Source organism: Muscardinus avellanarius, assembly GCF_963383645.1.
Source record: "Muscardinus avellanarius genome assembly, chromosome: 19".
NCBI classification, from domain to species: domain Eukaryota; kingdom Metazoa; phylum Chordata; class Mammalia; order Rodentia; family Gliridae; genus Muscardinus; species Muscardinus avellanarius.
Genome location: NC_137805.1, coordinates 4,409,451 through 4,434,611, shown reverse-complemented (window position 1 = coordinate 4,434,611; position 25,161 = coordinate 4,409,451). Strand labels below are relative to the sequence as shown.

The 25,161-nt window shown below is 37.4% G+C and overlaps 1 protein-coding gene across 2 annotated transcripts in view; it reads right to left on the bottom strand.

The window, feature by feature from the left end:
- SEL1L2 (SEL1L2 adaptor subunit of SYVN1 ubiquitin ligase) overlaps positions 1 to 25,161 on the bottom strand; it is a gene marked incomplete at both ends in the record, with an annotated part of 138,672 nt that overhangs the window by 26,481 nt on the left and 87,030 nt on the right. For both annotated transcript variants that reach the window (XM_080716068.1, XM_080716069.1), the window contains 3 exons: positions 375 to 437; positions 16,065 to 16,142; positions 17,490 to 17,558. In XM_080716068.1, coding sequence (XP_080572194.1) covers positions 375 to 437; positions 16,065 to 16,142; positions 17,490 to 17,558 — 210 coding nt within the window. The remainder of the gene's footprint in view (positions 1 to 374; positions 438 to 16,064; positions 16,143 to 17,489; positions 17,559 to 25,161) is intronic.

The following is a 25,161-nucleotide window of genomic DNA, read 5'->3' as shown; positions in this document are numbered from 1 at the left end:
CATTGTAAATTATATCTTTTTCTACATTGACAGCAGGTTTTGTTAGATATCAGGAGAAGGTCACTCAAAGGGCAGGTTAAACTAAAAAGATAAATTTCTCTATCAATAAAATCCTCAGGGGATAGATTTTTCTAAGGCTATTTAGAATCTATGATTTTAAGATATAATTAGAGTTGCTATTCTTGTCAGAAGCTTGTTCCTCTCTGTCTCTTTCGCAAAAATTTTACTGATTTATTTTATTCTCCATTATCAGTTATAATACTTTGACCAACCAGGTAATAGAGGCTAATGCCCATAAATTAATGAGTGCCCATGAATTCCACCCTATAAATTGCTAAAAACAGGTTGAAATATAATAACATTATTTAACTTACCACAGGAACTCCTTTTCCATAAAAGTAAAGGAGACCAAGTCCATGAAGACCAATTGCATTTCCCTAGAAGAATTTTAAAAATCTAAATTAAGTCCCAGATGATTTCATGATAAGTAAATTACTGAAAAATCATTCAAAATATTTTAAAAACACTATGAGATTAATCAAAGCAGGTTAACCAAGCAGTTGCCAAATTATTCTGATTCTCTCTAGTTTATCCTTCAACAACTTCTTAACTAACCCTTCTGACTAGAAAATAGAAGAGGGAAATAAACGTCAAATCCATATTCCATTTTTCATTCAACACCTATTTAATATTTGCTTTGTGTGTGATTCCATAACAGGTTCTGGGCAAAGCTAAGATGTGAGAAGTGAAAGATGAGATGAATCATGATCCTGCTTTGGAGAGTTTATAGACCAGTGTGCTTTGAGCCATATCAAAGGGGTGGGTCAGATTTTTTAAGGTAATGTCAAATGTGCTGAGCCCTAAATGTGAAATCAATTGAGAGTGTTATTGTCACCTAGAAGAGAGACATTCAACTGCTTGGCTAAGGCTATGAATGAAAGATAATTGACCTTTCAAGGTGGTGGGATTTGAGCTGGATCTTGAAGGACTCATAAAACTTTTTTAGAAGGGGAAGTTCTATCCAGACCAATGGCCAAATAACATTTTAGATACTATGGATTTCAGTTTAGCCCCTTCAGAAAGTTAAAGCATTGTTGGAATATGTTTATTAAATTTGACTACTTACAACATCATTGATGTTTTCTTTTCGACTTGATGCTAATTACCATTTATTTTTCTGATTAATATTCTGAACCCATTTATAGTACTAAAAGACAATGCTTATGTTCAAATGTATTGATATGCAGTACATCAGTCCTAGATGAAGAGTGAACCTTGAAAGTGATTTCCTCAACTAGAAAATATGTTTCCTATCTTTCCTCATGCATTTTGCCCTCTGGTAAGTGTCGGGAGCCAAGGCTTGGCCACTTGCCTTTCTTTCAGCATGTCTCTAGGTTTCCTGCATAGGTTTATGATATTTTTTTCAGGAACATATATTCTGAAAGCTCCTCAAATTTCTTCTTAGCACCCAAATTTACTTATTGTGGATACAACCAGAGTATTCCTCAGTGAATAGCACATATATAGAAAAGACCTATTTCAAAACTGTTTCAATAATCCAAACTTTTGAGCCTATGCATACCAAAGGACAAACTACTGTACCAGTTTTTAAGGATGGTTCATATGTATTTAAAACAAGGGACATCGCCTCTCCCTTCTTCCCTCTTCTCTCTTGATGATGCCTAACTGAGATTTCTGGAAGCCATGGATCACTGTGCTCTGGGAATAGTAAGACAGTGTGATGGATTTGACAAATTTGGACTCATTTAGATGTTAAGAAAGATGGTGGGAGGGAAAGAGAATGAAAATATGAGGAGAAAAAGAAGAGGGAGAAGGTCAGATTAGTCAGGACTTTCCTTCTCTAAGAGAGTTCTCAGAAACCAGAGACTTGTTGAATTACTCAAGAACTGTTTAAGACCCAGAGTACCTGTTTAGAACTTGCAGATCAGGAGTAACCAACTCAGGTATCTCCAGGAGTCATTTGGTAATGCAAAGAGTCAAGTGATGGAGAGAGTGGTGGAGATGAAGGCACACCAGAGCATACCTGCCCCATCCAAAGACAGCCATCGCTGTCTGCTCCAGCTAGTTTTTGCCACATAGAATGATAGTTTGTATGGCTAGCTCTTGCTATTTTCTAAGACAAACTGATTGTTCAAATTATTTCTCATGGCAGATGGGTAATGTACCAACATCATTACAAGTTTTGAGGGAGGAACAGCTCACATAATGGTGTGAACACCCAGCCATCATGTTTATAAATCACAAAAGGATTTGAATGTTCAAATTGTGGTGTGAAGGTTTCTGATTTTAAAAATACTTTATGGGGGACTTCCGGGAAGATGGCGACCGAGAAGAGCGGGGCTTAAGAGTCCCCCTAACAACCAATCTCCATTACCACAAAAAGAGCGCCTTTCGTAGCCAGAAAACACCATAACCAGAAAAACAAAAAAACCACCAGGCTCCAGAGAGAAAGCGGACTGAGAACAGAGCTCAGGGCCACAGAGGAGACACACGCGCCCGAGGACGCGGCAGCAGCGCCATACTGCCGGCGGCAGCAGCGAACTCAGCGGACGGCTACAGCAAGCCTGAGCCGATGCGGAACAGCCAGGCGGGATCTTTCGGCGCAGACAGCATTTAAAGCTCCCAGTGGCTGAGCTCAGCACACGCTGCAGGGATTCAGAGTGGAAACCAAAACCAGAGAAGAAAAAATACGCCAGCCTCATGGCCGAGGGCGTGGCAGAGGCGCCATATTGTCACCGGCGGCGGCAGCAGCAGTGAATTCACCGAGTCCAGTACAGCTACATCTACGTACTCAAGAACAGTGAGTCAAATTGCGGGCCACAGAGGAGAAATCCCAGTATTGTGCCTCCTGGGACTTGACCCAGTGAGGGAGTGGTGGTGGCAGAGATATCACACCATAGGAGAGCGTGCAACCTGGCACCCCCCATAGTTTAAAGCAGCCTCTATCAACTCCCTGGGTCGGAGACTCTGTGATACAACCCAGTAAAGGAGTAGTAGGATCTGAGATAATACAGACTCGAGATCCAGAGCACCTTAAGTGAAGCCATAGTGACCCAAGGGAAGAACCCAGAGAAGGCACAAACCTCCGAAATCATGGGAAAGAGGAATAACACTGAAGTAATGAATGTGCACAACCCCACAACATCAGAACCTGATAAAACAGAAAATCAGAGATTTCTAGAAGATCAAATCAGGAAAATAACTGTAGAAATAATAGAGGTGCTTCGAAAAGAACTCAGAGAGAGCCAAAAAGAGATAAAGGATGCAATTAATGAAGTAAAGGCCTCAATTCAAAGCACAAACAACCGATTAGACCACATGGAGAACAGAATCTCGCTCTTAGAAGATGAGCAATCCAAAAATGAAGGCATAGTTTCTAATCTAGAAAAAGATATCCAACAGCAGGAATCTGACATTGAAGAAATATGGGCCCATCTTAAGAGAGCTAACCTAAGAATAATTGGAATAGAGGAGGGAAAAGAAAGTGATACCAAAGGGATCAACAATCTCTTCAAGGAAGTAATAGCAGAAAATTTTCCAAATATAGAGCAAGAGTTTGATACACAGATCCAGGAAACTTATAGAACTCCCTTTAGACAGGATCCGAGAAGAGGATCCCCACGCCATATAATTGTCAAAATGACCAATGTGGAAGCCAAGCAGAGAATCTTAAAGGCAACAAAAACAAAGGGCCAAGTGACATTCAGAGGCAAACCAATTAGAATCACTCCAGACTTCCCAAACCAAGTCATGAGAGCCAGAAGGGCTTGGAGTAACATATTCCAAACTCTGAAAGAAAACAACTTCCAGCCAAAAATTTCCTATCCAGCAAAACTTTCTATCAAATTAGATGGAGAAATAAGAAGCTTCCATGACAAACAGAAACTGAAGGAATTTATGTCTTCAAAACCAGCGCTAGAGAAAATACTCAAAGAGATTAACTACAAAGAAGAAATAGGTAACACTCACCAGAACCAGAGAAACAAGAGTTTCCATCCAACAGACAACTAAGATTGGTTATCTGTGGAGATTCATTATTTATGTTAGTCTTTTACCTATCTCTAAATTGTATTGTTTGCCTTTATTGTTGTTAATTTTTAGGATTTCTAATTGGAATATTAATATACCTTCAGATATAGCATTTGGAAATATTTTATCCAATTCTATTAGTAACTTTTAACTCTGTTTACATTGTCTTTGGATATACAATATTTTATTTTATTTTTTAGGGAGTTTGTATATTCTTCTGTTGCCTGTGCCATTGAAATCATATCCAAGAAATCACTGCCAATTTCAATGTTGTGAGGTTTTATGACCCGGATTTTCTCCTAAAAGTTTATAGTCTTAAGATTTATATTTAGGTCTTTTATCTAGTTTGAGTTAATACTTGTATGTGGGATTAGGTAAGGGTCCAATTTTATTCTTTTCCATGTAATTATTATTTTTCAACAATACTTAGTTAAAAGATTATTATTCCCACCACCAAATCTTCGTGGAAACCTTGTCAAAAATAACTTGACAATATAGGGAAGAAGTTAGCTCTAGGCTTGTATTTAACTCCAATGGTCTATATATCTGCCTTTAGAACAGTACTACACTGTTTCAATTATTGTAGCTTTATATGGTTTGAAATCAGAAAATATACATCTTCTAGCTTTGTTTTTGCTTCGAGATTGTTTTGGGTATCTAGAGTCCATATTCCATATCAGGATAGATTTTTTTCTGAAAAATAAATATATGATAGTTTCACCTAAAAAAAAGAAAAAAATATTCTCTGGTAAGAAAGAAAGCAAAAAGAAATATTGAAATGTTATCTTTAAGTCATCAAAAGCTTGGTATCAGACAAATGAAACTGTTATGTAAGATTATCATTTTTAATTTTGGATCAATTGCTATAATACTAGATGTCAACTACTAAGCCAAGCATAGGAGGGGGGGATAGGGAGAGAACGGGGTGGGGATCGGGTGGGGGCTGACTGGGCATTGTGTGCATGTATGTCTACAAAAGTATGTATCCCACTATGATGTATGAATACAGTGCACCAATAAAAATAAATATAAAAAAAAAAAAAAAAAAAAAAAAAAATACTTTATGGGCCAAATAAAACACATGTATAGCAAGCCCTCAGTCTACAACTTCCACATTAGGGCATAATGCTCTTGCTTATGTTAACTGTAATGAACCAAGGGAGAATATGATCATTTATTTGACAAATAGTTGATGAAACCTGGCTGTAAAAGAGGACTTTGTCCTCCTCAAGTAGAGAAGACATAGAGTCCAGTAGGAGAGAAACCAGAAGGTAGAAACCTATAAAATCCCAGAATTAGAGAACGTAACAAGAAGGAAGAGTTTATGTGAGCCAGCAAGAGTGAGGAGACTTTGTGCAGGGAAAGAGGATGGGGATGAGTAGGACTTTGAATGAGGGACTTAGGGAAGGGAGGATGTGTGACAAAAGTGTGAAGATGGGGTTGGGCCTGATGTATTCAGAGGTGCAAGACAGGAATCCAAGGAATAGGATCCCATATAGGTTAAATGTCACATATTTAAAAATTTCAAATTAGCCGGGCATGGTGGCACACACTTGTAATCCCAGCATTTGGAAGGCTGAGACCTGAGGATCATGGTTCGCAAACAGCCTCAACTACTTAGTGAGGCCCTCTGCAACTTAGTGAGACCCTGTTTCAAAATAAACAATAAAAAATAGGGCAGGGGGTGTAGCTTGGAGGTCAAATGCCTCTGGGTTCTATCCCCAAACCTGCACACAAAAAAATGTTTTCAAATTACATTTACATGCATTATTATTATTATTATTATTATTATTATTATTATTCTGAGGACTGAACCCGGGGGCATTCTAAATCTGTTACACCTCTAGATCTTTTTATTTTTTAATTTTGAAACAGAGTCTTGCTAAGTTTCTGAGGGTCTTGCTAACCTAAAATACTGTCTCAGCCTTCTAAATACTAGGATTAAAGGTGTGTGCAACATCTATCTAAATTGTTTCTTTAATTACAAATTTATAAGTAAATAAAGAAAAAGAGGTTGTAAAATCTGTAACTCTGTCCTTGTACTGGTATAATCTTCTATTTTTAAAATTTTTTATTGGTGCATTATATTTATATATCATAATGGGATAAAAAAAAACTTGTGTAGACATACATGCATGCATCATTCAGTTAGGCCCTACCCACTCCCCACCTTATTCCTTCCCCATCCCTCCTTCCCATGCTTGGCTTAGTGGTTGACATTGATATGTTTAAGTACATCATGTGCTTAAGAAGAGAGATTCCTTCTTCCTCCTCCCCATCCCCTCATTTAGGTTGTCTTGTTTGCTCCTCTATAGGATCTCCTTTTTCACCTAGAGTTCCTCCTATGACCCCCATTTCTACTTAGCTTTCACATATTAGGGAAAGCATCTGATTTCTTATTTTTTGTGACTGACTAATCTCACTTAGAATAATGTCCTCCAGTTCCATCCATTTCCCCAAAAATGATGTAATTGAGGTTTTTTATGGCTGAGTAAAATTCCATTGTGTACATATCCCATAGTTTTGTAATCCATTCATCTGTTGATGGACATCTTCATTGGTTCCATAGTTTGGCTATGGTGAATTGTGCAGCTATGAACATTTATACACATGCAGTAGTTTGGTTACTTTCTTTTGGGTAGATATCTAGAAGTGATATTGCTGGATCAAATGGTAGATTTGTTCCCATTCTTCTGAGGATTCTCCATACTGTTTTCCAAAGTGGTTGCACTAATTTGCAATCCCATTAACAATGTTTTAGAGTTCCCACTTCTCCACATCCTCACCAGAATTTGTTGTTTGTTTTGAATGATTGCCATTCTAGTTGGAGTTAGGCAAAATCTCAGGGTAGTTTTGATTTGCATCTCTCTGATTGCCAATGATGTTGAGCATTTCTTCATGCATTTATTGGCCATTTGAATTTCTTCTTTCATTAAGTGTCTATTTAGTTTGCTTGCCCATTTTTTGATTGAATTATTTGTCTTTTTAGTGTTGAGTTGTTTGAGTTCTCTGTATAATCTAGATATTAGTCCTCTATTGGAGGTGTAGGTGGCAAAAATCTTCTTCCATTCTGTTGGCTCTCTGTTGGGGTTCTTGACAGTTTACTTTGCTGAACAGAAGCTATTCAGTTTCATGCAATCCCACGTATTAATTTGCCTTTTAATTTGTTGTGCCTTTGGGGTCTTGTTGAGAAAGTTTTTTTCTGTGCCTATGTATTGGACCTATGCCCTCTTCAAGAAGCTTCAAGGTCTCTGGTTTGGTTTCCAAGTCTTTGATCCATCTTGAATTGGCTCTTGTGAAGGGTGAAAAAGTGGGATTAATTTCCAATTTTCTGCCTATGATTAAACAGTTTTGCCAACACCATTTGTTGAACAGGCTATTTTTTTTTCCCAGTGTATATTTTTGGCCCGTTTGTCAAAAATCAATTGGCTGAAATGTGTGGACTTGTTTTGGGGTCTTCTATTCTGCTCCATTGGTCTATGTATCTGTTTTTGTGCCAGTACCATGCTGTCTTTATTACATTGGCTTTGTAGTATAGTTTAAAGTCAGGTATTGTGATTCCTCCTGCATGGTTTTGGTTGCTGAGAACTATTTTGGCTATTCTGGGCCTTTTTGTTATTCCAAATAAATTTAAGGACTCATTTTTCTATGTGTGTGAGGAATGATCTTGGTAGTTTAATGGGCATTATGTTGAATCCATAGATCACTTTTGGAAGGATGGTCATTTTAAAGATATTTATTCTGTTAATCCATGAGCATGGGTAGATACCCATCTTCTAAGATCGTCTTCAATTTCTTTTTTCAATGTTTTATAATTTTCTTTGTAGAGATCTTTTATCTCCTTGGTTAAGTTTATTCCTAAGTATTTTGTTTTTTTGTGGGTGATCTTGAGTGGAAGTGTTTTCTGAATTTCTTTTTCAGTGGATTTATGGCTGGTGTACAGGAAGCTTCTGATTTTTTGAGATTGATTTTGTATTCAGACACTTTGCTGCTGAATTTATTGATTAGTTTTATAAGCCTTTTGGTTGAGTTAGTTGGGTTTCCTAAATATAGTATCATGTCATCTGCAAATAGTGAAAGTTTGAGTTCTTCTTTTCCTATTTGTACCCTTTTGATTTCCTTTTCTTGCCTTATTGCTCTGGCTAGATTCTCTAGTACTCTATTGAAGAGAAGTGGTGATAATGGATATCCTTGTCTCCTTCCTGTCTTTAGGGGGAATTTTTGAAGTTTTTCTCCATTTAATATGATGTTGGTGGTAGGCTTATTTTAGATTGCCTTTATGATGTTGAGATATGTTCCTTCTATTCTAATTCTCTGCAGTGTTTTTATCATAAATGGATGTTGGATTTTATCAAATGCTTTTTGAGCATCCATTGAAATGATCATGTGATTTTTGTCTTTGATTCTGTTTTTATGATGAATTACATGGATTGATTTTCGTATGTTGAACCAGCCTTGCATCCCTGGGACGAACCCTACCTGGACATAATGTATGATTTTCTTTATGTGGTTTTGAATGCATGTTGCTAGTATTTTGTTTAATAGTTTTGCATCCAAGCTCATCAGAGATATAGGCCTATAGTTTTCCTTCCTTGAACAGTCTTTATTTGGTTTGGGTATTAGTGTGTTGGTGGCTCCATAGATTGTATGTGGGAGAGTCCCACTTTTTTCTATTTCATGAAATAGTTTGAGGAGTCTTGAGGTTAGCTCTTCTATAAAGGTTTTATAGAATTCACTTGGAATACCATTTGGTCCTGGGCTTTTCTTTGATGGTAAGCTCTTTATTGCTGTTTCAATCGCTTTGACTGTTATTGGTTGGTTTAAGTGTTCTATATCAACTTGACTCAGTTTAAGAAGGTTGTATTTATCTAGGAATTTGTCAGTTTCCTCCAGATTTACCATTTTGTTGGAGTATAGTTTTTCAAAATGGTTTCTGATAATCCTCTCTATTTCTACACTGTCAGTAGTAATGTCTCCTTTTTCATCTGTCTTCATAATTTGTCTTGATTCTCTCTTCTTTTTAGTTAGGCTGGCTAGTGGTTTATCTATCTTGTTAATTTTTTCAAGAAAACAGCTTTTGGTTTTGTTGATTTTCTGTATTGTTTTTTTTTAATTCTCTATTTCATTAATTTCTGCTCTAATTTTAATAATTTCCTGTCTTCTAATGGCTTTGGGGTTTTATTGTTCCTGCTTTTCAAGGGCTTTGAGACATGTTGTTAGGTTATTTATTTGAAATTTTTCTGTTTTTCTTATGTGAGCACTCAGTGCTATAAATTTTCATCTTAATACTGCCTTCAAAATGTCCCAGAGGTTTTGATATGTTATATCTTTATTTTTATTTGTTTCTAGAAATTTCTTGATTTCACCTCTTACATCTTCTATGACTCATTCCTCATTCAGAAGTGTGGTGTTCAGTCTCCACATGTTTATGTTGTTTCTCTGGGTCTTCTTATAGTTGATTTCTAGTTTCATTCCAGTATAGTCTGAAATGACACAGGGAAGTATGAAACATTTTTTGAATTTGCTAGTGCTCATTTTGTGTCCAGGATGTGACCTATTTTGGAGAAAGTTTCATGAGCAGGTGAGAAAAATAGAAACTCCGCTGTATTTGGTTGAAATATTCTATATGTGTCCAACAGGTCAATTTGATTAATGGTGTTCTTTAGTTCTTATGCATCTTTACTGACCTTTTGTCTGGAAGATCAATCAGTCTAATGTTGTGAGAGGTATGTTGAAGTCTCCCAGTATTATTGTATTGGGATTAATGTGTGACTTCATGTCACAAAGAATTTGATTTACGAAAGTAGCTGCACCTATGTTTGGGGCATAGATGTTGATTATTGTTATTTCCTCTTGCTAGATTATTTCTTTTACCAGTAAAATATGACCTTCTTTGTCTCTTCTAATAAGTTTTGCTGATAAAACTGCTGAATTACATTGGATTTATCCATAGCTGCTCACTTCAGCTACTTGTTTACCTCTCTTCTCTGGAGCCTGGTGGGATTTTGACTGCGTTGATCTGAAGCTGTTTCAGGCACAGTGAAGTCGTCGCTGATGCTGGCAATATGGCGCTGCTGCTGTGTCCTCGGCTGTGAGACTGGCATATTTTTTTTCTGGTTTTGAGCTCCGTTCTGAGTCCCTTTCTTCTCTGGAGCCTTGTGCTGCGAGGCAAGATGGCACCGGCATGGCTCTACCACCACAATGCAGGCTGGTTTCTTTTCTGGTCTCTGGTTATTCTTCCAGTCTTCTTTTTCTCTGTCCCTTGTATTTACAGTTTTTATTTCTCTGCTGATGGTGTTTTCTGGCTATGAAAATGCAGATTTTGTGGTAATAGAGATCAATTGTTAGTGGGACTCGTAAACACTGCTTTTCTCAGTAGCTATCTTTCCAGAATGTATGTAACACTTTTTGAATTTGCCAGTGCTCATTTCATGGCCCAAAATGTAATCTGTTTTGGAAAAGATTCTGTGAGCAGCTTAGAAAAATGTGAACTCTGCTGAATTTGGATGAAATATTCTATATGTGCCTAACAGGTCCATTTAATTTATGGTGTTCTTTAGGTCTGATGTATCTGTACTGATCTTTTGTCTAGAAGATCTATCTAATGTTGTGAGAGGTGTGTTGAAGTCTCCCAGTATTACTGTATTGGTATTTATATGTGACTTAATATCACAAAGAGTTTGTTTTATAAAAGTAGCTACAACTAAATTTGGGGCATAAATGTTGATTATTGTTATTTCCTCAGGCTGTATTGTTTGTTTTACCAGTAAAAAATGACCTTCTTTATCTCTTCTAATAAGCTTAGGCTTGAAGTCTAACTTATCTGATATCTTAGTTACAACTCCTGCTTTTCTTTGAGTTCCATCGGCATGGATTATCTTGCTCCAACCCTTTACCTTAAATTTGTTGCTATCTTTACTTGTAAGGTGTGTTGCTAGCAGCATATAGATAGGTTCTGGTTTATAATGCATTTTGTGACTTTATGTCTTTTTATTAGGGAGTTGAGGCCATTTAATTTAGTGTGATTATTGAGAGATGCTTTTTAATTCCTAACATGTTAAGATTTTACTTCTGTTTGAAATACTGTTTGTTTTTCTCTTCTTAGTTGTCTGCTGGATGGAAATTATTCTCTGGTTCTGGCTTTTATTACTTGTTTCTTCTTTGTAATTAATCTCTGAGTATTTTCTCTAGTGCTGGTTTTGAAGACATAAATTCCTTCAGTTTCTGTTTGTCATGGAAGCTTCTTATTCCCCCATCTAATTTGATAGATAGTTTTGCTGGGTAGGAAATTTGGGGCTAGAAGTTGTTTTCTTTCACAGTTTGGAATATGTTACTCCATGCCCTTCTGGCTTTCATGACTTGGTTTGGGAAGTCTGAAGGGATTCTAATGGTTTATCTCTGAATGTCACTTGGCATTTTGTTTTTGTTGCCTTTAAGATTCTCTGCTTGGCTTCTACATTGGTCATTTTGACAATTATGTGGCATGGGGAACCTCTTCTCTGATCCTGTCTAAAGGGAGTTCTACAAGTTTTCTGGACCTGTGTATCGACCTCTTGCTCTATGTTTGGAAATTTTCTGGTATTACTTTCTTGAAGAGATTATTGATCCCTTTGGTTTCACCTTCTTTTCCCTCCTCTATCCCAATTATTCTTAGGTTAGCTCTCTTAAAATGGGCCCATATTTCTTCAATGTCAAATTTCTGCTGTCAGATTTTTTTTCTAAATTATAAACTATGCGTTCATTTTTGGAGTGATCATCCTCTAGGAACGAGATTCTACTCTCCATGTGGTCTAAGCAATTGTTTATAGTTTGAATACATTCCTTTACTTCAATGAATTATTTATTTATTTCAGACTCTCTCTAGATTCTTTTTGGAATTTCTGTATTATTTCTGCATTACATTCCTGATTTGACCTTCTGGAGATCTCTGCAATTCTGTGTTATCAGGATCTGTAATTGTGGAGTTTTGGAAGCTCATTCCTCCCTTGTTCCTATTTTTCATGATTTCAGAAGTTTGCCTCTGTTGCTTTTGAAAGATTTCTCTCAGTGTCTAGGTGTCAGCTGGTATATCCAGGGCCAGTTTGTGTTGTATTCAACAGTGAACGTTGAGAAAAGAATGAAGTGCAGGAGTAAATGGAAGAATAGGGTAAAATCTCAGAAAGGGTCAACTAGAATGAGAGTATGTGTTTGGTAAAGTAGTATATACTAGAGATTAGAGATAGTAAGAATGAAGAAGTGTTCTAGTAACCAATGTAGAGTTTCTGGTATAATGACATAAAGAGGATTTTATACAAGACAAAGGAGAGATAAAAAGGAGAAAAAAGATAGGAAAGGAATAGTGAGAGGAGAGTTGGTATGTATAGAGGACAAAGCTTGGGAGAGGGTTTGGGAAAATGTTAAAAACAAAACAAAAGAAACAAACAAATGAAAATACCAACAAGGCATACAAATTCACACACACAAAAAAACAAAAATCCAAAACAACCTCAACAACAAATTAATGCAACTCTACAAATAAATGACTATTCAGCAGATAGGTATGCTGCAGTTTCTCTCTGTGCAGATACTGAGAATCACCAGCACCCTTCCTGATGTGGGTTTGGTTTTCTTAGATTTTCTCAGTCTATGCAGATAATTGATACCATTGGGGCTGGGTTAAGTATTAAGCGCACACTTTCCACGAGTTTGGAGTCAGTCTTTCCCTGCCACCATCGGTGATGTATGCCTCTGAGACCAAACTCAATGCAGAAGTCTGTTCTTCACAGATAGGGCTGATCTGGCCTGACTTCTCATTGTTCACCACAATTGCGAGGTCTGTGGTGATCCTGAAGCTTCTATTAATTGGGTCTAGTATTAAGCCAGACTTTCCCCCCACATTTTCTGCTGATCAAAGCCTAAGTCTGTCTGAGATTCTGTTATGTCCAACAGCAGTCCCCTCTCCTGCTTTCTTTGGGCTGTATCAAAAAGTCTTCGACCTGAGGTGTTTATCAGGGCTGTGTGCATCCCTAAGGGTGCCCGGCTGGGAATTTTCCCATGGGGACCAGAACCTCACTTTAAGTGTTTTTGAGTGCAGCTCTGGGTCTCTGGAGGGTGTGGTAATCTCTGCCACCACTCCTCCTTCACTGGGTTGAATCATAAGATCTCAGACCCAGGGCATTTATCATGGCTGCGTGAGTCTATAGGGGCACAGTGCTGGAAGTTCTCCTGTTGGATGCAGTTTCACTTATGATTTTGGTGTGAGCTGGTCTGGAACTCTGGGGGGCATGGTGAGCTCGGCTGCCACTAGCAAGATGGCGCTGCTGCGGCATGCCAGCGAGACTGGTGAGTTTCTATTCTGATGTTGAGTTCCACTCTGGATCCTTCCAAGTTAGCTCCTGGAAGCTATATCAGGTCTTTGCATGGGAATGTCTGATGACTTACAACCCATGGATCTGCTCACTTCAAATCCTTGTTTTCCTTTTCATTTCTGGAGTGTGGTGCTATAAGGGAGGACTGCAGTAAGTGATGCCTGCCACCACAAGGCAGACGCCCCCCCCCCATCAGTCTTCTAGTCTTTTTCTCTGTCCCTTGAATTTATCGTTTTTATTCCTCTATCGATAGTATTATCTGACTTTGTAGAGCGCTGTTGTTTGTTTGTTTGTTTGTTTGTTTGTTTGTTTGTTTTTGGTGGTTCCTGGAAGCTCTTCTACCTCCGCGCTACACTCCCAGACCTATTTTGTATTTTTTTTTTTTTTGGAAACAGGGTCTCTTAAGCCAGCCTCACTGGCTTCGAACCTGCGCGATTCTCCTGTCTCCACCTCCCAAGCACAGGGATTACAAGTGTGTACCACCATGCCTGGCTTAGAGCGCTGTTTCTGAGGCAATGAAGACTGAGTGTCAGCAGGACTTGTATGTGCTGTTACTCTCGGTCACTATCTTCCCTCAGTCTCCTGGTATAACTTTAAAACAAAACTAAGACAGTATTTTTTAAATGTAGCAAGAGAGAAATATGCATGAGAAAATTAACATTATCCAGGCAATTACCGATTAGTATGTGGCTGTGTTGACCTAATGACATTCAAGAATAATTACTTTAAATACAAATTGAGATATCTTTAATAAGAAAAGGAAGCTCAGGTTTAGAACATGGAATAGCCTGAGTCACTGCTAGTTACAATGCCCTGATAAGTTAGAGAGTTGAATTAATTTACACATCTGACATTATTTCTTTGGGCTGAAAAATTAGCACTATTTTCCAGATTATACAATACTTTCCCCGGTTACCTTCTTTTCAGTTGGCTCTTTCTTGTCTTCCTAATCTAATGGTACTCAATGACTGTCTTGCTGAGCAACAATTTTATATAAATTACAAGGGAGAGGAGCAGAGTACTCGCCTTCCCAGTAATTTACACCACAAGAGCAACAGCTAGAGGTGCTAGTCCTTTATAAATAGGCTCCTAAGCAGCATGTAGGCTTTTAAAAACCAAGAACAGTTGAAAATACTCCTCAATTTGGAGACATCTTTATCACCAGAATTGCACTATGAAATTCTAAGACAACAAAATGCTTCCTACTGTGTGGAAGTTTATCAAAGCTATTTGCCAAAATCAGGTCAATGGGTATTAGTATGAGAACATTCTTTATGCATTAAAGATATTCAGAATGGTTTTCTAAGTTTCATCAGACAATACCAGCCTCACTGGGCCTAGTGAGATACTTCTACAGCAGAAAGTAGATCAACATCATTCTCTCTCTCTCTCTCTCTCTCTCTCTCTCTCTCTCTCTCTCCCTCCCTCCCTCCCTCCCTCCCTCCCTCCCTCCCTCCCTCTGAGGGAGTTCAATTCTAGGACTCCTACAGATACCAAAATCTGCAGATGTTAAAATTCCTTATATAAAATGACATAGCCTTTGTATATAACCTACACACATCCTCCTGTATACTTAAAATCATCTCTGAATTACTTATAACACTAAATATAACACAAATGCTATGTAAATAGCTGTTATACTGTATTATTAAGCAAATGTTGAAAATGTCTATAGAGGATTAGTACAGATGCAATTAAGAATTTTTTTTTTATTCCATGGATCCAGAACCTGGAATACAGAAACAGAACTGTTATACCATTTTTCTTTTTCTTTCTTTTCTTTTCTTCTTTTCTTTTTTCTTTTTTTTTTTTTTTTTTTTGGTATGGTACTGAGAATTGAACCAGAGGCATTCTACCTCCAAGCTATACCCTCATCCCTATTTTTATGCTATTTTTTATTTTTAAACAGGGTCTTACTAAATTGAAGAGAGCCTTAGAAGGTTACTGAGGCAGGCTGGGAACCTGCGACCCTCCTGTCTCAGCCTCTCAAGTTCTGGAATTACACTCATGCACCACCATGCCAACCTCTATATTTCTATATTCCCTCATCATTTCAATCCGGTGCCTTAGATATGCTTTGATATGCAGTATAGCTGCTTCCGAACTGCAAATGTGTTAGTTCATACACAGCACTATGTGCCAGGCGCTGCTTTAAGTATTTTATAATGCGAGGCATATATATGATATATATGTTAACATCCTACATTATGACAATAATAACATCCAGCAAATCTATTTTTGGTACTGGTAATTGAACCCAGGACATTCTACCTCTGAGTTACACTCAGAGCTCCCCCCCCCCTTTTTTTTTTTTTACTTTGAAACAAAGTTTTCCTACACTGCTGTTTCACTAAATTGCTGAGGCTGGCTTGAATCTAAGATTCTCCTCTCTCCAAGTACTGGGTTTATGCTGAACTTTTCTCTGGCTTTCTGTTTGCCCCTGCAAGCAAGTCATCAACTTCTTTCATTTTCTAAGAGAAAAGTCATAGCTCCTCACCCAACCCCATATTTTATTATCAAAGGTGTTGTGTTTCTTCAGAACACAAAACTACTTCCAGGCCCATTATTTGGGCTTGGGACATTAAGGTCAACTCCAGCAAGCATCTGTCTGCATATAATATAAGCCATTTATTTTTATGTATTTACAGCAGTTGGTTTAGGACCTACCTTATTGGCTGCCATGGAAAAGTACTTGAAGGCAGTAGCATTATTTTGTGGTGCAGCAGCATTGCCCTCTAAATACATCTAGGAAAAAATTAAAAGAGGATGTAAAATAATCAAAAGAATTTGAGGATAATGCAAATATTTTAAAATGTTGGTTCTACAACATTGTGAATATAGTAAGTATCACTGAATTGTATTGTGCATTTACTAATTTATTTGTGTGTGGGTATGTATGTGTGTGTATGTTACTAAGGATTGAACCCAGGAGGATTCAACCTCTGAGCTACACACCCTTGAGCCCTTTTTGTTTGTTTGGAAAAAGGATCTTGCTAGGTTGCTGAGAGTGTTGCTAAGTTGCAGAGGCTGTCCTTGAACCCAGGATCCTCTTGTCTCAGCCTCCCAAGTACTGGGATTACAGGCATGCGCCACCACACCTGGCTGAGTTGTACATTATTTAAAATAGTTAATTTTAAGTTATTTGATTTTTAATTCAATTAATAAAACAACAAAATCTCAAAATATAATCTACTCCATATATTCTGGACTAACCTTGCCTGAAGGCAAAGAAATAGACTCTATTTGGGTTTTCTTATATTTCTGGCATCTAAAAAACTGTATGTAGCACTTCCAGAAGGGTACCCATCCCCATGGTTACTAATGCAATTAGGCCATGGGAGCTCAGGGCGGCACTGGAAAGGAGTTAGTCTCTGAAGGAGACTAGAGAAACGAGATGGCTCAGCAGCCATAGGACTTCCCATCGAAGGTGGCGTAAGGACAAACTTTGGTTACCACAGAACTAGTTCCCATTCCAGGGATGAATGGAAGAGGCAGGCACCTCACTGAACTGAGGTGGGAATCATGGGCTCATAACTACACTCAGCAGAGGAACCCTGGGCCAGGTACATTTTTCAAGGCTATTCTTAACCTGTGACCTCAAGAATACCACCTCAGATTGCAGCTGAACGCCCCTCAGCAGCCTCCATGCAAGAGACCTGCAGCTCTATCCCTTACACTGAGTTCACTGAGCCTACACTAAGTTCTAGTGGCTGGTACCACTTGGTTTTTAGGGGGGGGGGTTGATTGTTTCAGTGCTAGGAAACCACCCACCCATCTCCATTTACTTGTGAATGCACTCTACCACTGAACCCATTCCTAGGATTTGCTTTGTCCCTGTCTTTTTTGCAATACTGGGAATTGAACCCAGGCGCAACCACATGCTAGGCAAGTGTTTTACCACCATGATACACCTCCAGGCCTTTTAAAAATGTTATTTTGAGACCAAGTCTCACTAAGTTGCCCAGGCTGGCCTTGATCTTTCTAATCTCCTGTTTCAGCTTTGTGAACAGCTGGGGAAAAGGCATGCATTACCATACCCAAAAACTTAGGTTTTTAAGAAATGAAAGATATCGATCAACTTGAAGCATGTACCTTTCCTATAAATGCCATGGCATTCGCACTCCCAGATTTTGCTGCCTTTAAGAAGTAGTATAATGCTTTCTGGAGAGAAAAAGAACACTGTTATTTCCAGTCACAAAGAGATCCTGCAAAATAGCCTTCTGAACCAAACTTTATTCATTCAACATCCATTTAAAAATGTCTATGAAATTCCTCCCTCATTTGAGGCACCATTCCAAGTTCTATTTCAAACACAAACCTGAGTGGGCTATATCACACACATACGTAATTTTAGAATATGAAGACTTGTTTCTCGCATTTGGAAAGGCATGATAAGCATATGGCTCTGTCGAGAGAGATGAATCCCGGTTGTAGAGCTAAATAGTTTGTTATTTTTAAAAAGTAGGCTTCTATGTTAGCACTATGTACTTATTTTATATGACAGTTTGTATTGCAGTTGTCAGAATTCTAATGTTAATAAGGCAGAGTAAGATCAGACACAGCTGACTGCCTGCTGAGACCAGGTCTTTCTGCAGAGGCGAGCTTCAAGGTCATTTCTTCTAAATAAAATTGGAGGAGGTGGGCACAGCCTCTGGGTTTTTTTTTTGTTTGTTTGTTTGTTTTTTTTGTTTGTTTTTTTTGTCTAGGTCATAACATTAAATGAAACACAGCCAGAACACAGAAGGGTTGACCTTTTCCCTTGATACCACATTCCTCAGGCCTCATCCTGACTTTCTAGGGAATCCCTTCAGAAACCACATAGAGGAACTGAAGAGATCAGCTCCAGGAATGAGACATGAAGACACTCTTCAAAATATCTTATTAGGACACAATTCTTCTGTTCTTTACATCAGTCCTTGACTGGATTGATATTACAAGGATCTGCTCCTTCCCCAAGAGAATAAAATATTTAAGAAAGAAATGTGGACTGTCCTTTTATATGAAAATTTGCCCTAGACATATTGCCAACTTATTTAAGAGACTATCTTTATTACTGATGTTGGTCTGCCTTGAGAACACATATACAATACCTCATTGCTCATGCATCCATCCACCCACCCATCTCCATTTACCCTTTCAAAAACTTGACTGAAATTTACTATGTGCATGATCATATGTTAGGTATTATTGGTGATTCAGAGAACAATATAGGGCCTATGTTTGCTTCCTAACAATGGTGTGAAGAAGAAAAGGATCTACATTAATAGTAATGATTGTGAATAGTAGATGGGATAAAAGGAATGCCAAAAATGAATTGGAAGGGTATAGAGCAACAGAATAAGAGAAATCACACCCACTTTTCTAATAAGTGTTTACAAGCCTTTTATTTCCTAATCTCTATAATATCACCATAAGGAGAATATTAGTAATATCTGATCCTATATTATGACACTCAGAGTCACGCAGCTACCCTTAGAGGTCCAAAGGCCGCCCGAGTACAATTTCCATTTATTTGAAACTGTCTCCAAGGTATAAACAGGAAGACTAAAATAACAGAGGCCTCATAAAAGTTTAATTCAGTCACCAAGTACAGAGGTCATCACTGGCTAAGAGAATATCATGAACAAGGGAATGGAGATGGGAATGTCCTAGCTGTGTTTAGGGAATAGTAATTTCTCCAGGATGGCTAAAATAGAATAACCAAAAGCCAAAAATTGCAAAAATCAGAGGGGCCTGAGGCTTGAATACCAGGCTAAGGATTTTTATTTGATTTGGCAGAAAATAGGAGCTATTGAAAATTCACAAGGGTTAGGGACTCTTGAAGAAAAAAAGGTCTAGAATAATCTAAATGTCAATTGGATAAAGCTATAGCAATATATGATTTGTCAAATAAGAGGACATTAGTCAGGTGTGGTGGGCATGCTTGTAATCCCAGCATTTTGGAGGCTGAGACAGGAGGATTGCGGTTCACAAACAGCCTCAGCTACTTAGTGAGGCCCTTTGCAACTCAGTGAGACCATGTTTCAAAATAAAAAATAAAAAATAGGGCTGGGGGTGTAGCTCAGAGGCAGAATGCCAGTGAGACGTATCCCCAGTACTGCAAAAAAAAAAAAAAAAAAAGGGATGGGGTATAGCTTAGAGGTAGAATGCCCCTGCATTCAATCCCCAGTACCACAAGAAAAAAAGGACATTAATACTAAAATATATATATGGATAGCTTTATACGTGAGACCTGAATATGTCCCCAGGTGTTTAAATTTACATTATATCCAGATTTTGCTTTTCACTCAGATTCTCCTCCTCTGTTTTCTCATGTTCCTATCATGATGTTCATCCACTGATTTGTCTGCTTATTTTCTTTTCCCTAATGTTGGATCCTCTGTACATTAGCATAGTGACTGCCATATGTTAAGCACTCAGAAAATATTTCAGTAATGAATTAATGGATGTTTATCAATCTCTAAGATAAGCGATGTGGACTTTAATCTTAATTCCTAATTTAGTTCATTCTGAACCTGAATATATTTAGAAATGCAAATGACAGGTAGAAAAAAATCAAGATAATGTAATCAAGACTTACATATACAATTCTTTCAATAATTAAAATTTGGTCAAATGAGGGTAAAATGTTGTCTATGATGACAACTTGTGAGAGAAATTATAAGACAAAAAGGCAAAGTAGTAATCTAGCCAGGCATGGTGACACAGGTTTGTAATCCCAGCATTTGGGAGGCTGAGACCAGAGGATCACAGTTCATAGACAACCTCAGCTACTTAGTGAGTCCCTCTACAATTTAGTGAGACCCTGTTTCAAAATAAAGAATAAAAATAGGCAGAGGGTGTAGCTCGAAGGTCGAATGCCCTTGGTTCCATCCCCAGACCTGAAAAAAAAGAAGTAGTAATTTTGATATGTAATTGGCTGGGCAGTAAACTGGGGCATCACATTTAAAATGAGCCTTATACTGACAATTTCTTTGGTGGACCAAGACAGCATACTGGCTCAACTTGTTTTTTTTTTTTGGGGGGGGGGGTTCAGAAGCAACATATAATGTTCAGAATAATATATATTTTGGATATAAGTACCTCATGTGTACCAGGCACTATTCTTGTGCAGGATACATACTAGTAAGACAGACAAGAACATATATTCCATTTTGGGGATACAGAAAATAATAAAGATCAATACAATTCAGGGAGTTATATTGTATTATTAGGAAAATATGTGTGATAAATGATATAAAATAGAATCAATCAAGAAAATCCTATTTGAGGAGATGAGACTTGAAGGAAAAGAAGCCAGAACTATAGTAATAGCCTTTCAGAAATCAGACTGATGCTATTATCTTCACTCTACCCCGCCCCTCCAAATTAGTCCTGATGCAACTAAGCTTTCACAAATTAAAAAATAATCTCAGTATTCTGCCATTCTACTGACTGAGTAGAGAAGTCCATGTGTCACCATGGCTCACTCAGTTTTGTTTTGAGATTTTGACTGGATTGAGCCTTCCATCAAATTCAGATTCATTCGGTTGAGGGAACCAGCCTAAACTTTCTAAAGAGTATATCTGAACCACTAGGATGTTTCTGGAATTTTACTTGCTTTCTTGTGATGTCTTAATGGGAAGCAGGAGGCCCAACCCACTATTGGAAAGTCAGGGATGAAGGAACCTGAGAGGTAACATCATTCTTTTTTTTATAAGCAGAGAAATAGATTTTAGAGGATATGTCCATATATATATCATTATATATCCTATATATATTCATATATATATATATATATATATATATATATATATATATATATAGCCAGGTAAGAAGAAAATAAAGTTTAATGAGAAGAGCTCACATTTTGAATGCTAAAGGCTGAGTTCAAAGTCTGCTTCTTAAACAACCTTAATTCCCAAATGTGAGTCTTGAAATAATTTGTCTCTATGGTCTCAGGTCCTCTTTTGTAAGGCACATATAAAAATATTTATGTGAATGAGCCTGCTATTTCTGGTATTGCCTAGCAGCTTGGATACAGCCACTACAACCTTGGAATCTTTTTCTGAGAGCCCTGGACTTGAACTCACTATCACCTGAGGTGGCTCTAGCTCCCATCTGGTGTTCATGGTGGCTGGGGCTGAGTGGAGGGCCATCCCATTCTGGGGTTTATTATACCATACCAAAACTAATGTATCATTCTTACAGCCAAAGTTTAGGTGACCTGACATCCAATAAAGGTTCATGTTCATGGAAAATGAGGAATTCTTCCCAGGTATGCAACCCATGGTTAACATGAGAAACTCACTGCAGGTTGAAATTTTACATTGGAGTAATATTATGAATTCAGAACTTGCCCTCAAAGGAGCAAAATTCTTGCTTATGATTATGATTTTAAAACTTTGAAAATCTTCAATTGAATGGTCTTGGGCATGCATATGATTATTTAAATTGCTACCTACTTTATCACATTTTGTGAAATTAATTTTGACATTTACCTTATATTTATTATACCTTATGTAAAATACAAAATATATCATCAAAGACATTCATAAAATAATAATATAAAGTAAAATGTGAATAAATAATAAGTTTCTTTTTATGTAACAGCCTTATTAAGTAATAATTTTCATCACTCAGCCATTGGGATTATGTTGAAATATCGTTTATGTTTTTTGGAATAAGGAATGTATAGCTAAAGTGAAATGACAAGAGCTGCAAAATCATCTTTTAGAGAGAACCTCATTGATTTTCCTAGGTCTTTGGTGATTATGGCCTTGAAACTATAATAAGAATCTAAAGAAGAACCTGTGCTGTGACTCTTGACTCTGGTATCTTAAGGAGGAAGATCCTGTGTAGGTCAAGTTTATTTGCTTTTTTCCTCCACTACAAATCTGAATAGTTAATTAATCATCTAACCTAACTGGATTAAGGCAAGGTTAACCAAAATGATTAAAAGGAATTTTGCAGACTTCCGGGAAGATGGTGACTGAGAAAAGCAGCGTTTACAAGTCCTGCTAACACTCTGTCTCTATTCCCACAAAATCAGCACTTTTCATAGCCAGAAAACACTATCAGCAAAGAAATAAAAAATGTAAACACAAGGGACAGAGAAAAAGACTAGAACAACCAGAGACTAGAACACAAAGCAGCCCACTTGCAGTGGTGGAGCCATGCCGGCACCATCTTGCCTCACAGCAACAGGCTCCAGAGAGAAGTAAACAAGGAGCTGAAGTGAGCAGCTGCAGATCATTTGGGTGTAATTCAGCAGTTCTTTCAGTGCAAAGAATGTCTAAAACTCCCAGTGGCCAAGCTCATCATGCCTTCCAGGGACTCAGAACAGAGCTCAAAACCAGAAAAGAAATATGCCAGCCTCATGCCGGAGGGCATAGCAGCATTGCCATATTGCCAACAGTATCAGCAAGTTCACCATGCCCCTGAAAGCTCCAGATCAGCGCACACAATAACCGTAAGTGAAATTGTGGCCCCTAAAGGAGAAATCCCAGCACTGCACCCCCAGGGACTTGCGCAGCTTTGATAATCCCCCTGGGTCTGAGATTTTGCAGTCCAACCCAGTGAAGGAGTAGTGGTGGCAGAGATACCACACTCTCTTCACAGCTCCCTGTGGGAAAATGCCCAGCCTGGCAACCCCACAGTCTTGTGCAGCCTCGATTAATTCCCTGGGTCTGAGACTTTGTGATACAACCCAGTAAAGGAGTAGTGGCAGCTGAGATTACCAGAAACTGGAGATCCAGACCACCCTAAGTGAAGTTGTGGTGACCCAGGTAAGACCCAGAGAAGGCACAAACTTCTGAAATCACGGGAAGGAGGAACAACAATGGAGCAATGAAGGTCCACAACCCCATAATATCAGAACCTGATAACACAGATATTCAGAGATCTCCAGAAGATCAAATCAGGAATACAACTGTAGAAATAATACAGGACCTTCAAAAAGAATTTTGAGAGTCTAAAAGAAATAAAGGATGCAATCATTGAAGTAAAGGCATCAATTCAAATGATAAACAATCGATTAGACCATGTGGAGAATAGAATCTCGCTTCTAGAAGATGATCACTCCAAAAACGAACACATAATTTATAACTTTGAAAAAAAAATCAGACAGCAGGAATCTGACATTGAAGAAATATTGGCCCATTTTAAGAGAGCTAACCTAAGAATGATTGGAATAGAGGAGGGAAAAGAAGGTGAAACCAAAGGAATCAATAATCTCTTCAAAGAAATAATAGCAGAAAAATTTCCAAACATAGAGCAAGAGGTCGATACACAGGTCCAGAAAACTTATAGAACTCCCTTTAGAAAGGATCAGAGAAGAGGTTCCCCACACCACATAATTGTCAAAATGACCAATGCAGAAGCCAAGGAGAGAATCTTAAAGGCAACAAAAACAAAAGGCCAAGTGACATTTAGAGGCAAACAAATTAGAATGACTTCAGACTTCCAAAATAAAGTCATGAAAGCCAGAAGGGCATGGAGTAACATATTCCAAACTCTGAAAGAAAACAACTTCCAGCCAAAAATGTCCTACCCAGCAAAACTATCTATCAAATTAGATGAAATAAGAAGCTTCCATGACAAACAGAAACTGAAGGAATTTATGTCTTCAAAACTAGCACTAGAGAAAATACTCAAAGAGATTAGCTACAAAGAAGAAATAGGTAATACACACCAGAACAAGAGAAACAAGATTTTCCATCCAGCAGACAACTAAGCAAAGAAGAATAAACAATACCTCAAACAGAAATAAAAGCTTAACATGTTAGTAATTAAAAATTATTTCTCAATAATCACACTGTATATAAATGGCCTCAATTCCCCAGTAAAAAGACATAAAGTGGCAAAATGGATTAAAAACCAGAATCCATCCATCTGCTGCTTATAAGAAACACAATTTACAAATAAAGATAATAACAAACTCAAGGTAAAAGGCTGGAGCAAGGTAATTCATGTTAAGTAGCCATCTTAACAAATGTGAAGTAGTATTTCACTATAGTTTTTATTTGTATTTCCTTAATGATCAGTTATATTATGATTATGATGAGTGATATTCATGTGTTTATTGGTCATATAAAAATCTTTGGAGATTCATTATCTATTTTAGTCTTTTACCTATTTCTAAATTGTTTTGATTGCTCTTATTATTGCTAATTTTTAGGATTTCTATCTGGAATTTTAATATACCTTCAGATATAGCATTTGGAAATATTTTATAATATTCTTTCAGTAACTTTTAAAACTGTTTACATTGTCTTTGGATGTACTATATTCTTCTATTTTTTATGAAGTTTGTTTATTCTTTTGTTGCCTGTGCCTTTGAAATCATATCCAAGAAATCACTGCCAATTTCAGTGTTGTGAAGTTTTATGACCCAGGTTTTCTTCTAAAAGTTTATAGTTTTAAGATTTACATTTAGCTTTTTTATCTATTTTGAGTTAATATTTGTATATGGTGTTAGGTAAGGGTCCAATTTTATTCTTTTTCATGTTATTATTATTTTTCAACAATATTTAGTGAAAAGATTATTATTTCCTTCACCAAATGTTCTTGGAAACTTTGTCAAAAATAACTTGACCATATATGGAAGAATTTATTTCTAGGGTTTTTATTTTACTCCACTGATTTATATATCTGCCTTTATAGCAGTACTACACTGTTTCGATTATTGTAGCTTTATAAGATTTGAAATCAGAAAATGTATATCTTCTAGCTGTGTTCTATTTTGAGATTGATTTGGGTATTTAGAGTTTATATTTTATGTTAG